The following is a 13,708-nucleotide window of genomic DNA, read 5'->3' on the forward strand; positions in this document are numbered from 1 at the left end:
CATTACCTTTGGATCATGGAGGTAGAGAAAGGATGGCCACTAGGACATTGTGAGATAATATGACAGACCAGAGCCTGAGCAAGGCTGGGGTAGAGTCTGACACCCCCCCCCCCCAAATGCACCAGTAATTATCCCGCTATTTCAACCTCTAGGCCATTCTGCCTATGTTTGTAGATTTCTGGTTTTCATTGGGGCCAATAATTGCAGAGGCATTGTTTCGCTTGTGTCTTTGGGATTTTTAATGCCTTTACATGTGTGTTAATTGCCCTCTCATATTGCCTCTCACATGCATGTCTTCTAAGCGTTTTGCAAAGGCTTTTCTCCTTTTTTCCCCTCCCAGCGATTTATTTATTTTCTTTCCTCGCTTCCTCCCTCTTTTACAGCGGGAAGTTTGGGCAGGTCTACCGGTTGCAGGAGAAGGCCACTGGCAGGATTCTAGCGGGAAAGTTCTACAAAACGCGGACGGCCAAGGAGAAGGAGAGCGCCCGCATGGAGGTGGAACTCATGAACAAGCTGCATCATCCCAAGCTAGCTCAGTGTGTGGCGGCATATCAGACGCGGGCCGAGATGGTGATGGTTCTAGAATAGTGAGTGTCTTTCCTGCGTTATCCTAGGATAGCCTGGCTCTCCCTGCTCCATTGACTTGTCCTATTACTATCATTGTCCTGTCCTTTTGAGTCTGATGTGATGCCTGGTATGTCTTGTTTCTCATGCCACTGATGCCTGGTATGTCCTGTTTATTATGCCACTGATGCCTGGTATGTCCTGTTTCTCATGCCACTGATGCCTGGTATGTCCTGTTTCTCATGCCACTGATGCCTGGTATGTCCTGTTTATTATGCCACTGATGCCTGGTATGTTCTGTTTCTCATGCCACTGATGCCTGGTATGTTCTGTTTCTCATGCCACTGACGCCTGGTATGTCCTGTTTATTATGCAACTGAAGCCTGGTTTGTGCTGTTTATCATGCCACAGAGGCCTGGTACTTTGCTGAGGACTTGGACCTCCCTGAATGTCGTTGATGCAGTAGTTGTAAAGGTCGTACAGTAAAGAAAAGATCAAATTACATAACAAAATGCTCCTGCAAGAGTTACTAAAGGAGAAGTTCACCAACGAACATGTGCTCTGGCCCTGGGGTGGACATTCTCAAGATGGGAACCCATCTCCTGTCGGGGTGGGGGAAGTGGTCCGAGCCAAAGGGGCAGTGTTGAAAAAGTAAACTCCTGCCAACTCAATAAAAAAAAGCATTACAATTACATAATTAGCCAATATGTCGTTGCAGTAACATGCTGAGGAAATAAAGGAGGGTAATGTTATGTTAGTGGGGTGTATTCTGCACACCTACCATTTGCATGGTCTCCAGGCGCACTTTGAGATTAATTACCCCCATTTTTAATGGAAGACCAATACTAGCATGCAAAGTAATGTGAGCCTAAAGAAATCTACTGGATTTCCCAAGTATATTATCTGGGTGTAAAAACTTGCAATAAGTAGGTAAGGCCAGTAGTACTTGTTTCACACCGCATGAAGCTTGCTGTGCAGCCCACTCCTTTCTAATCAGCCAACATTCACCCTTCCTGGGGACATGTCGCGGACTATAGTCGCTGCCCCATCCCTAATCTCTGTGGGAGATGAGCATTACCTGTGACAATGGTTTCCACCAATTACTCTGACAATGAACTTCTGCCAATGCCTTGTTGTTTTGTTGATTCCATTTTTATTTTAGATACGAAAATGAAGTGTAAAATGTTTTGGTTAAATAGCCCTAATTGAAAAAGGCCCAGTACGTGCCGAAACACGTGTCTCAAACAAGGGCTAGGATGTTCTATTAAAGCAAGTACCATTTCTGATCACCTATGCCTGAACGTGTTTTTTACTAGAGTGGCGCAGTCCATGTGTGATGGGGCTTCTTGATACTTCTGATTATAAGGGAGTGGGGGAAATAATCCTCCGTACCTTCACGGACATGCGACACACTTTTGAGGTTGGGCGCAGGGCACTCTAAGTTGATATCCCAAGACCCCAATTGATCAACACTCCCAAATACCCACGGGCTGCTACGTTGGCCGCCACCTATTACTAACCTCTTCCTGTTTCTAAATGCTGCACTGAAACAATGTGTACACAGGCAATTGGCAGGCCTACATTGCATAGCAATGCGCTGCCTTGTTTCTTTCTTTGTGCTTACAAAAAAAAGACCAAGTTGAGCAGAGCTCTTGTGTGAGCTCGATTGGAGTGCTGCAACCCGCTCACCTATTCCTATGTGCGTTGCCCACCCAGGAAACGCCAATGATGCCGGCGGGCACAGTGCTGGCGCTGCGGTGCATGTGTACTGGGTTCTGTGTTGGATCCTGATTCCATGACGATCAGGTCAGATTACTGCACTGCTCCTCCCTGAATTGCGTACATGCTGTTGCGGGACCGTTGCTTCAATGCATGGCAGCCGGATGCGGGGCTATCGTTGGTCCTAGCAGATGTATATAGCGAGTTCTCTCCTTTTAAAATGTGCGTCCTGCTGTAGCGTACACTCGCCCCCCCTCACCTGTGCATCGCGTCCTAGCATCACCGGCGCCAGAGTGATGACTGCACAGCCGGAAAGTCTTCTCCTACTTGCTTACCCAATCCGAGTGCAGCAGCTTCATTAAGGTCCCTAGACGTAGACATCAATGAGCATTTTCCTTGATTGTCCAAAGACTGGGACGCAAGAGGAATTTAGTAAATAGTTTATAAACGGAAGGCAGCGCTGGGACAAGATCGGCTGCTGTTTGCAATGTGCGCAGGGCTGTTGTATGTCACCCCTCCTGGGGATAATGGTAGCTCCCAGGATCGGGATCATGGTCACATGGTGGTAACCATCTAACCAAACGAATAAAAAGGACGACAAGCCGCTTCCTGCTCGTCAGTCAATCCTACTGCTGACTCCTGCGTCCCTTTGTAGGCACCGTGCTGGTGCTGCGCAGCATGCCGCGGCCCGGCATTTGGACGCTGCCCCTGCTGGGTAACACCGTCCCCCTGGAAATGTCTTGCCATGTGAGCATGGCCTGTCCACCAGCCTCAGCCTGGGTGCCCCCAAGGCTGAGGCGGGTGTTAGCTGGGTGCCCCCGGCCCATCATTGTCCGCTTTGTTGATCCAGAGTGAGCAGGGTGCTCCCTGCTGTCTGGGAGCTGCATGGATGCAGCTCCACAGGTCGCGTCGGGTGACCCCGACAGCAGCTGTGGCCCTGCGGTGATCCGGAAGCGGGCCACCCCAGGGGCCAGTGATTGCAAGAGGTCCTGAAGAAATGCCCTCTGCTGTGGAGTGCTTGTGTACGTCTGCCTCACTGGTCATCCTTGCATGAGTGTAGGATGCTGGTTAGTGTAGATGAATGCTGGTCTCCCCACTTGGGCCACCCAGCCAAGAGTCTGTACACGGCGCTGCTTCCATGAACCTGTAGATTATCTGCTTGCAAAACAGGCTTGATAGAAGCAGACTAAACAGGGTCCTTTTATCCCCAGTGTCCTTCAGAAGAGGTTTGCCAATAAACGTGGTAACCGTGGAGCCCAGAAGCCTGATTTAGCGGTCCCGATCGAAGAGACATGGGGCCCCCTAATGCCCGCCAGTGCTACTATGCAAAAAAAAAAGCACCTCCTTTAGAGCCACGGTAAGGGGAGCACAGCACGGGGAAGCAGCGTCATACAGGGACGATCCCTGAAGCAGCCACAGGCAGCGGTCATACCTGCCCCAAGGCAGGGCCGGCGCATGGGAGAAGCATCGAGAACAGGTGTGAGAACATTGGGAGCGGATGTCTGTGGGGAACATGCAGTTCAAGGCCTTACTAGCCATTAGTGTCTGGAATTAAGTGATGTCAATGTTGGGAGTTGGGGGGGAAAGCAGGCAAACAGTTCTTGCGTACCAAGTAATTTAGATGACCCTTTGGATAAATATTGTTGTGCTTCCACCTATGGAAGTGGTCTTCAAACAGTGAAGATCTTGGGGGTTCGGGTGTTCGGTGGTCGGGGGGAGTTGGCGGCGAAGGATTGCCGGAAAGAGGCACGAGACTCTTCAAAAAAAGAGTACAGTGACTGATTTTCAATACAAGATATAAGCAGATATGGCACCTGTGGGGGAGGGGGGGGGCAGCAACATTAGTTTGACTTGCCAACCTTATTTTAACTCCTGGGACAGGGGGCGGAAGGGGGCGGCTCAGCATAACATTTATCTTTTTAATACATATGGCATCATAAATGACTAAAATGATGACTATACATCTAATTATATATTATAATAATCTTGAAATGTGACCCAAAGTTTCTCCTGCGGATTTGGCACAGCACACTGTGTGCTGTATATTTCACAGCCAGGAGCATCAAGGTTGTGCCCGTCAGGTTGTCTCCTCACTTAATGTCAAAACTACCATCCTTGCCCTAGTCCGTGAACTGACCGCCCTGTCCACCTACATAGTAGAAAACCTCCCACCCGCCTCTCTAAAGCAAGAATCAGCAAACAAGACCCTGCCCACTCCCACCATTCAGCAATAATTGTCCTGTCCTCTTTCCATGCTTGCGCCACAGCAAATCTAAATGTGCCTTCTCACCTGCCTTCATCACGCCATACCCAGGTTTCATTCATAACACTTGCAACTCCAAATCTCGAGGGATCCATAGGACTGGTGGCTTGGAGAGGAGGCCCTTCCAGGTCTTGACATTGAATTCACTAAGTAATGCTTTTTGGGAGGGAAATCTTGACTAACTTGATTTTAAATGGATACCTCCTAACAAGGATTTCTAGAAGGCAAGCCCAAGGCAAGAAAGGCAGTTTTTCTGTGAAAGTACCTTCTCATCTGCCTCCAAACTCGCTATCAATGAAATATAATCTCCCATGTGCTCCCACATAGGCAGATGGCTGAAAGAATCGCCTTGCTAAATCAATGTACTGTCAGTCCCCTTTCTCTAAAGTCTGCCTTATCGTACCTACGCCTGACCAACTCCTACCCTAGTCTCTTTTCTTGCACACTCGTTTTCCATCATGCCAAATCTACACAATTGGAGCTCTCTGCGGGTATCCTTTTATTCCTCTCCCCGCTTCCTGCAGCAGTCCCTGTTCTGCACACGCCTCCCTCTGTATCCTCCTTTACTCCTCTACTTATCCATTCCCTCTTAATTTCACTCTTCTTTGTCACCTGTTCAGCCAGTCTCTCCAGTTTAGCTTTACCCTCCTTTCTGTGGCATTTATACCTGCAGTCCAGAAATCCTCTTAAGCCCCTCGGTCCAGTGTTCTGAAGGTGTAACATGTCGTGTAAGGAGGTTCACCATTCTGTTTCTTGAGTGAACTGCTCGCTCATGGCGTGAAGAAGCTTGAGCTTTGCAAGCTTTGTCTGGTTTTCATTTTTACCCTTGAAAAGCTGGTGTTCCCGAGGGTTTAACCACCACCACCTTATATCCAACAACTGCTACATCTTGCTGTAGTCTGCTTTCCATGGAAGCTAGTCCATTAATACCACTTTGTCCTCAGGCCTCCACGTCCATCTTGTCCCTTCATCACAACTGCCACTCCCACCCTTCTCCTCGCTGCCTCCTTCGGTGCAGGGAACACAGACACTCCCCTGATCCTATTGTTTTCATGGGGCCATCGGTCCTGGTTCTCATCCATCACAAACCTCCTGGTGCTTAACCAATCCCAACCCCTTTGCTGCTTGCAGTCTCCCAAACCAACGTCCCTGGTCTCCTCATATGGCTGCTCTTCTCCTCTCTTTGCATAAAACACCCCATTTCTCCTCTCCTCCTCAACTCCCCCTGTTTCATTGCAAGCAATAAATGGGGACTGACTCTACCACCAGTTAATCGATAGCCGCTAATGGCAAAATGTTTAACACTGCAAAGTCCGGGGTCGTTTGTGTCCTCCTTATATTTGATTTCGTTCTCGCCTACCCTTCAGCCAGTAACTTGGAGGTCTGCTGTGACAAGGCCCTCAGAATCTCAAAATGTGCTTCCCTCCAAAAGCCCTTCAGCAGGCTATGGTCTGCCAAGCTCACTGCAGATCTCTGGCCTTCCACACACGGAGAACCATAATGAGCGCTGAAGTCCTGCATAACTCCGTAGTGCAACACCCTCAAATCCACGCGCGCATGCTCCACGTGGGTGTTCAGATCAGTCCAAGGATGCACCCCTCTGTGTGTGATTCTGCCCCTCTACAGTTGTACACCCCATCTCCCCTTGTCCCACTCCAATGAACCCTCTGTGTGATCCTCAAGGTTCAGATCCTTCCCCTTGCCAGTCCCACAGGATTGAAACCCCTTTACCCTGATAACTATGACCATCATGAACACCTGCAGTAAGCAGCCCGGACGTCTCCTTGAGGGCAAGGATACCCGGATATTACTGCTGATCACCCAGCATGACTCTGCCACGCCATAATCCCTAGCTACCCCTGGATCTGTGTTAGGCATTATGGATGGGCTTTGCTTTCATGATGTGTTGCCCAACAATCCACCTTCCATGCCACATTGATGTTCCGGAGAATAGCATTTCCTTTTATCTAGTACGTGCTCCTTGGTGCGGAAAAGGGCTGGCGGGCCCGTTGGGGTTTACAGAATGACCACGAAGAAAATTCTCCATCTTTCTGTTATTCTGTTCTGTTCATGTAGATTGATTGTGGGTAGCCTCAAACCTGTGGCTGCATTTTACAGTTCGGTGGGTTGAGCAGAGGGATTCCATGCACAGTGTTTTTACTCTATATGCTAAAGAAACTCATACATTTGCTTTGTTCCCTGACCCTAACTCGATTCCTTTTTCTCTCTCGATTCCCTACCAGCATTGCGGGCGGGGAGCTGTTTGAGCGCATCGTCGACGACGCCTTTGAGCACACAGAGCCGACGTGCGTGCAGTACGTTCGGCAGATTCTGGAAGGAGTGCAGTACATGCACCAGCAAAATATTGTGCACTTGGACCTGAAACCCGAGAACATTGTCTGCGTAAACCGGACTGGCAACAACATCAAGATCATAGACTTTGGGCTCGCTCGCATGCTAAGTGAGACAAAACCCATCCATCCTACATCTTATTGTTGTCTACCCCGCACGCTACCTCTTCCCTGATGCGTTATCCTTTTAAACCTCTCGGTTTCCCCTATGGGGCTTCTGAATTACCTTCCCTAATTGCATGCCCGGTATAGATTGATAAGTGTATTGACAGTCTGGTGCCTTCAAAAGGTCCAAGAATGGATCCAGGCAGGCAAAGAACGGGTTATAATCCCCTAGACCCATCTACCTAAAGTTACTTGGGGCTGAGGGATGTGGGAAAAAAGATATCCTCCCTGCAAGGTGGGCTAAAGCTGTTCTTGTGCAGCTAGGTTTGGAAAATCCAAAGTAGGGTGACCTAAAAGCACTTGATCACGTTGGGATGAATACTAGTGTCTTTATGAGACCGTTATGCAGAGACCTGTGCAAGTTGAGGGGACTCGGCCAGAGGGGCAATTCTTCCATTGCTCTTATAGTTGATTTAAATTAGGCCTCCAATAAATACAAAAAACCTGTAGTTGCCGAGAATGTACGGTGTGCATTAATAGGTGTGGGAACTAAGAGTACTGATGCGGCGCATCAACCAGCTTGAAGGACGGTGATAGAGCAAGCAGTCATTTTCTATCTTGGATCATGTTTTCAATTGTCTCAATCGTAGATGTATTGTCCGAAGACTCCACGTCACTGGTGGTGTGAATGTTGTGGTGAGTCTGGTATGAAAGGGAGATGTTGTAATGTAGTCTTGTCTTCTTGCCACTGGCCTGGATGCTTGCTGTAGAATGTTGGTGCATGAATGCAGCTCAGGAGAATGTTGGCCGGATCTGTGTGTGAATGTTCTGTGAGTGTCAGTTGGGGGCCTGAGCTTTAATACACACTAACAAACATTCGTGGCACTCTATCCTCTAGGTGCCACTTGCTCAACAGTCCAATTGGCTGTCGGTCATCTGTCACTACGTGCACCTCTAATGCTTCACACAGTTCACACTTCATTGTAGTAAAAGTTGCCACGCCGTGTGCTTCAACACTGCCAAAGAAACCTTGCACCATCATGAACTCATCACTCCAAAACATTAATGCAGTTCCATTTTCCGAACGAAAAAGAAAAAAATTGTATATATAATAACCCATTTCAGTACTCATCTGCTTTTCACTGCCACCTCTCCAAACACCAAATCCATTATATATTAAATGATGGCAGCCCTAATTAGTAGGGAAAAAACACAATCCCATTGGTGGAACGCAGCTTGAACCCTTGTACGGGAACACCATCTCCATTTCCTGAAATGTAATCACGTAGGGCTCCGTTAGAACATTCTTTCATCTAGTGCCCAAGTTTCCTTATCTCCGCATTCGGAGAAAGATCCTTCCTACATAGAGAGCTCAGCAACCACAGCATTCCAAGCTTCGCCATGCCAGATGGACGTTCCACAACGTCATCATTTCATTACAGGCGGCAGGGAGGTAGGGTCATGTTGGGCCTCCCATAACAACTGCCATTTCAAAACCCAGCGCTGTCAGTACACAACACAGGAGGCACTTTTGCCTCATTTACAGCCTGCCACCGTGTACCCTGTACATTATTCTCATTGCTGCAGCTGGAAACACGGCACACAGGCATTTTCTTTTATATTCGTTTTCCCTTCTTAAACTGACATCCCACGGACCTTGCTGGGTCACAGAAACTCACGGCCTTGTCAAGTAGCGTTATTTAAAATAGGACAACTTAAGCATCACCGCCACCTGCTGGATTTTCGCGGGATAAAGCCCAAAGTGATTACAAGTTTATTTGTATTTTCAGCTCTTATTCATTAATACTTCAGCTGGGCTCAGGACAATCACACAGCCGTCCCAAGTGTCATTTTAACACATATTACTGGGCCTAGCTATTCCTTGCCCGCTAGCTCTATGGGGAATTTCCTGTTGTTGGGGCCTCCCTCGCAGAGCCCAAATGTCATTTTAATTTTCATTGCCGGGCAGGAGCATGATGAGCATTCCTCCTGGCTAGCTACGCAATTGGCGAAGCTTGTGTCGAGTATACTGAGGACGGGGCTATTAAATTAACATAAAGCCATTGAGTAGAGATCAAAGGACCTACATATTAAGTAAAAGGGCAGTGATTATGAAGAGCAATATAGTAATATATATCCATGTTCACTTGCACATTAAAGCTGTAAAGGCATGAGGAAATAAATAAGAATGGCATTTATTTTTGGATTATAATGGGTGCATACGCTTCGCCTTAAGACAATACACAACTTTGCAAGAACCCTGGCAGATGGGGTCCGATTGGAATGCATGCCGCTGACAATGCACCTGCTATTATTGGGCAGAGTGCAAAAGAGCACCTAACGTCTGCCAACTAACAAATGCAGTGTAGGAGTGCACATCCGCATTCGTGATTGTGTCATTCTCTTTTGCATTATGAAGCGGGAACGTTCTGTGTGTGCCCGAGGTGCAGTTGGTTGCCTTTGATGTAAGTTTACTGGAGTATCGCATGACCGAATTATTTGTTTAGCTCTACCTTTTGATTGAAATGTGCGCCTGTCTCTGTTTAGCGCTGCAATATTTGATGTCACTTGCAATGGTGTGAACCTCATTTGGTCCCAGTGTTGGCCCACACAGGTTGCTTGGTTTCCCTAGGAATCATTTGATTGGCTGGGTGTGTAACTGACCCCTACAGAGGTTCAGGCGTTGTTGCCAGGCATGCAGGGTTTTGGTGTGCTGCGGGTCCGAACACACATCACTCCAAGGTGTATGTCTGGAAGCAGAAGTAATATTCACAGCCATTCCAACTGGAAGCATCAATGTCCCAAGTGGCTGAGCTCACCAAAGGCCCAATGGAGAGATGATATGAATTCTGGGGCACAAAGGTCTTTAACAGGCCTAGAGTTGGGCGCGGAACAGATTCCTGTTGAGGTCAGAACGGGGTCCCGGATAACACATGGTAAGATTTTTTCATGGGTAAACCAAATGGAAGAGACTGCCCAGTTCTACTGTTGAGTACAGCCTTGTCCAGGAGGTGACGCCCATTAAAAGTCCTGTGATCCAATAACACTCCCCTTCTAGCCCTCCCACGTCACAAACTTCAGAAATGGGGACGTGCTAGTTTTGACTCCTGTGCTCCTCAATCTTGGAATGAACATGCTTTGGTTCTTAGATCATCCCTTGTTTGACACACTTTACAAACGCATTAAAGCCACATCTCTTCAACAAAGGAGTAGATTAGTCCTTACCATGGGCAATGCCTTCTCACTGTATAGACCCTTTTTGCCCTCTGCCTTGTGATCCTCTTCTATGTGCTGTTTGTTTGTCCCAGTTTTGTGTGCGCCATGAGGCCTCAGCGCATGTCGCGCGTTACACAAAATAAAGTGATCTATTGTGCAGTGAGTGGAAGCTTGTGTAGCGGTACATGTGTTCAACTCTTCTCTCACGCACTTTTGTATGACTTCTGCTCTCCACAGAACCTGGGGCTCAGGTGAAGGTGATGCAGGGCACCCCAGAGTTCATAGCCCCAGAAGTGATCAGCTTCGAGCCAATTGGCTTCACGACGGACATGTGGAGCATTGGTGTGATCTGCTACATCTTGTAAGTGTGACGATATGTAAGGCTGTCCTCTTTTCAAAGTGGTATCCGGTCGTGCATGGACGTTATCAGCACATGGTTTGATGCCTGAGGGGCCCTCATGCATCACCCCGAATTTACTGGAGGGGAACATAGTTGACTTGAAAATTGTGGGACTATATCCTGTTTCTCACTTGACACTAAGCCAAGGCCCAGCATTCTGACTTAATTACACATACCTGGATGGCTCTTGGAGTTGAATAGCCGCCAGCCCATCCACACTGGTCAGTTCATTTTATACACCGGTCAATTTTCTAAGACTTTTATTCACCTTTCTTTATCCTTCTAGACAACTAGGCGGCTGTTTGTGAGTTTCTAAACTTCTGGATGTAACGGTCTTCGGATTGATGGTCCAACATAATAGCACATAATGGACTGTATGAATAGGTTGCTCTTTCTGAAAGATGGAAATTGCTGAAATCTCTTCTGTGGTGCTACAGTACTGTGGCGGCTGTCCTACCCCTCAAGCAAAACGTACTTCTCTGAGATACAATAGCCAGTGGCACTAGTACACGTCTCTTATTACCCAACCCAATGTTGCATAGTTGCCAACATGATCTATTCTGTAGGTGCTGATCCAGTCCTCTTTTTTCTTTTCTTTGCATTCTGGTACTTGTAGTCCAAGTTTTATAATGGTAAAAGTCAAACTACACGTCCCATAATACAAAGAAAAAAACAGGACTGGATAAGCACCTACAGAATGGAATGGATCCTGTTGGCTACTAATGAGGATCGCTAACTCCACCATGCATGCCATTTAAGGATTGTCATGAATTGTAGTCTGTTTGCCCTATCCACTCGTGTGCTCTGAGACTTTCAGCTAAACCATCTCCTGGCCCTCAAGCAGCCACAACGTCCGAGATGATGGGTCTGGGGAACCAAAAGTAACTGATCTGCAGGCATTGTGTGGCAATTGGATGGTGGGGGTAGTGTTTAGGACTTGACAGCGATTGCAAACTATGCTCTCATTTTTGGCTCTGGCTGGCAAAAGCTTTGCTTGTTGTCGGAGCTAATGAAGATGCACGAGGGACTCTGCTGTTAGTCATTCAGTGAGATTTTACTTTTGCAACCTGCTCAAAGCTTTGTTATGGCAGTCGCCATTTTGTAAAAGCCAGCAGAGCTGTTTAAAGCAACATTCAGCAAATCTCTTACAAGCTGAGAGGGCTTACATTTTGGTTTTTATGCTGCCATAAACGTTCATAGTTTTTCATTTTGTGATGCTTTTTAGTGCATGTACTGTTTTCATGGTGCTTTCGCAGTTCTGTACCACGTGTGGTTAATAGGTGGTGCTATGCCATCTGGCACAATGATCTGATTTTTGTGATCACGAAAAAAGAAGCAAACTGCCATTCCTACATCTCTGGACTGAAACGGATGATGTTAGAGGCGCACTTCTAATTCCCGAAAAATGAGCAGAACCGCTTTGCGAGTGCAAAGGATCAGCCATTTTGTAGAAGCCTAGGCTACAGTGTAAGCTGGGGCTGGAATTGTGGAATGCCACCTGTATAAGCTCCTTTACATTATCCTGCCTAATGCATCACCCCCCCCCCCCTGACCCCACCCATGTGCTGCATTTGTATCACATCTGTGTGTAGGCGCGTTATAAATGCCATATCATATATCATATCTTTTTCTTTTGTGAAGGGAGCTGGCTGATGCATGAGGTACTGACACATATTTGGCAAGGGGGGTGCTATTCTGATGTAGTGAGATTTTCATGCAGGCGTACAACGAATGGATTATTACCGAGCCGGCCTCAGTTTTGCACCTGCTCAAAACCAGGCAGCTTCCAAAGGAATCAATTTGTAAACGCCGCCTGCAAAGCATAGTTGCGGGTGCCATTTATTTTTTAACAAGACAGAAAAATGGGAGTAAAAGCTCGTTTTCCTTGCTTTTACTCATTCCATGTCCACTCTGCTTGCTGAACGCTGCCTGCATGGTACCTGTGGTAACGTTGCTGGCCCCCTGCATTTAGTATTTGTATTTATTGGTTTATAAAGCGCTTTACATGCAATTTTCAATTTTTATTAAAAATGAGTTTGTTCATGATTTGTAAAGGGAGCGGCTTTGCAAAACCATACATATTTCACAGCACCAAGGGCATTTGCATTTCATAAAATCAACACACAAAAAACCAAGGGAGGATATTTTCTTCTAATAGTGTATTGAAAACTTGAAAAGGTGTGCTTGTTTTAAACTCAGGAAACAATGCCATTGTTTTCCCTGGAACATGCAGTCCTGTCCCGAGAATGGGACATTTCACCTTAAGTTGTGTGTTGCATTTCATCAGGTTTTGTGGTGCAGTGGTGCAGTGCCTGGCCTGTGAACTTGGCAACTGTGAGTCAATGTTTCTCGTTTTACAAACTCCTCTAAAATACCTGGGGGCACTCAGTCCAACCTCTGAAAAAGGTGGGGGCCAGGACTCTGTCCACCTGCGTGTACCCTCGACTTGAGCCCTGATAATATCATTTATGTGCTAATGAAGCTTTGCAGAGTTAGTCTAAGTGTTGTCCCAGTCGTTGTAGGACGTGAAAGCAGAGCTAAAGGCTCAGACTGACTCTTCCACAGACTTGCCAATGCTTCTCAGATCCTTTTGGGAAATATCCAGTTTCTCAGTCAGCCAGCATGCAACGTATTGTGAGGTTGGGAGAATTAGTTTGATATCTCTCACTTTCTTTCTTCCTATTTTTTTCCACCCAACCTCCATCGTGGCTTAGACTGAGTGGGGACTCCCCGTTCCAGGGAAACAATGACATGGAGACGCTGCGCAACGTCACAGCAGCCCAATGGGAGTTTGACGAGGAGACCTTGGAAGAAATCTCTGACCGGGCCAAGGACTTCATCAGCAAACTTCTGAAGAAGAACATGAGGTAATTCACAAGCAACACCTTTTCCAGCCTCTCTGCTCTTCCTGTCCGCCATAATCTTTCTTCCTCTGTTATGTGGACAGGGCCTTGCGCAATCTTCTTTCCTCAAGATGGAACTATTCCCGTTAAGAGATCTTCCGTTTTGCGGTGCCACTGCTGCTGGTCTCCAGAAGTCCATGGAAAGTGAGGGTACTCAGGTTCATCTGATTTCTGCGAGCAGTTCTGC

At 47.2% G+C, this 13,708-nt stretch overlaps 1 protein-coding gene across 4 annotated transcripts in view; it reads left to right on the forward strand.

The window, feature by feature from the left end:
* Positions 1-13,708, forward strand: part of LOC138521418 (myosin light chain kinase, smooth muscle-like) — a 604,815-nt gene that overhangs the window by 574,953 nt on the left and 16,154 nt on the right. For all 4 annotated transcript variants that reach the window (XM_069634224.1, XM_069634225.1, XM_069634226.1 and 1 more), the window contains 4 exons: positions 384-587; positions 6,790-7,007; positions 10,456-10,579; positions 13,333-13,485. In XM_069634224.1, coding sequence (XP_069490325.1) covers positions 384-587; positions 6,790-7,007; positions 10,456-10,579; positions 13,333-13,485 — 699 coding nt within the window. The remainder of the gene's footprint in view (positions 1-383; positions 588-6,789; positions 7,008-10,455; positions 10,580-13,332; positions 13,486-13,708) is intronic.

Source organism: Ambystoma mexicanum, chromosome 13, assembly GCF_040938575.1.
Source record: "Ambystoma mexicanum isolate Mex_15411 chromosome 13, UKY_AmexF1_1, whole genome shotgun sequence".
In the NCBI taxonomy this organism is placed as follows: Eukaryota; Metazoa; Chordata; class Amphibia; order Caudata; family Ambystomatidae; genus Ambystoma; species Ambystoma mexicanum.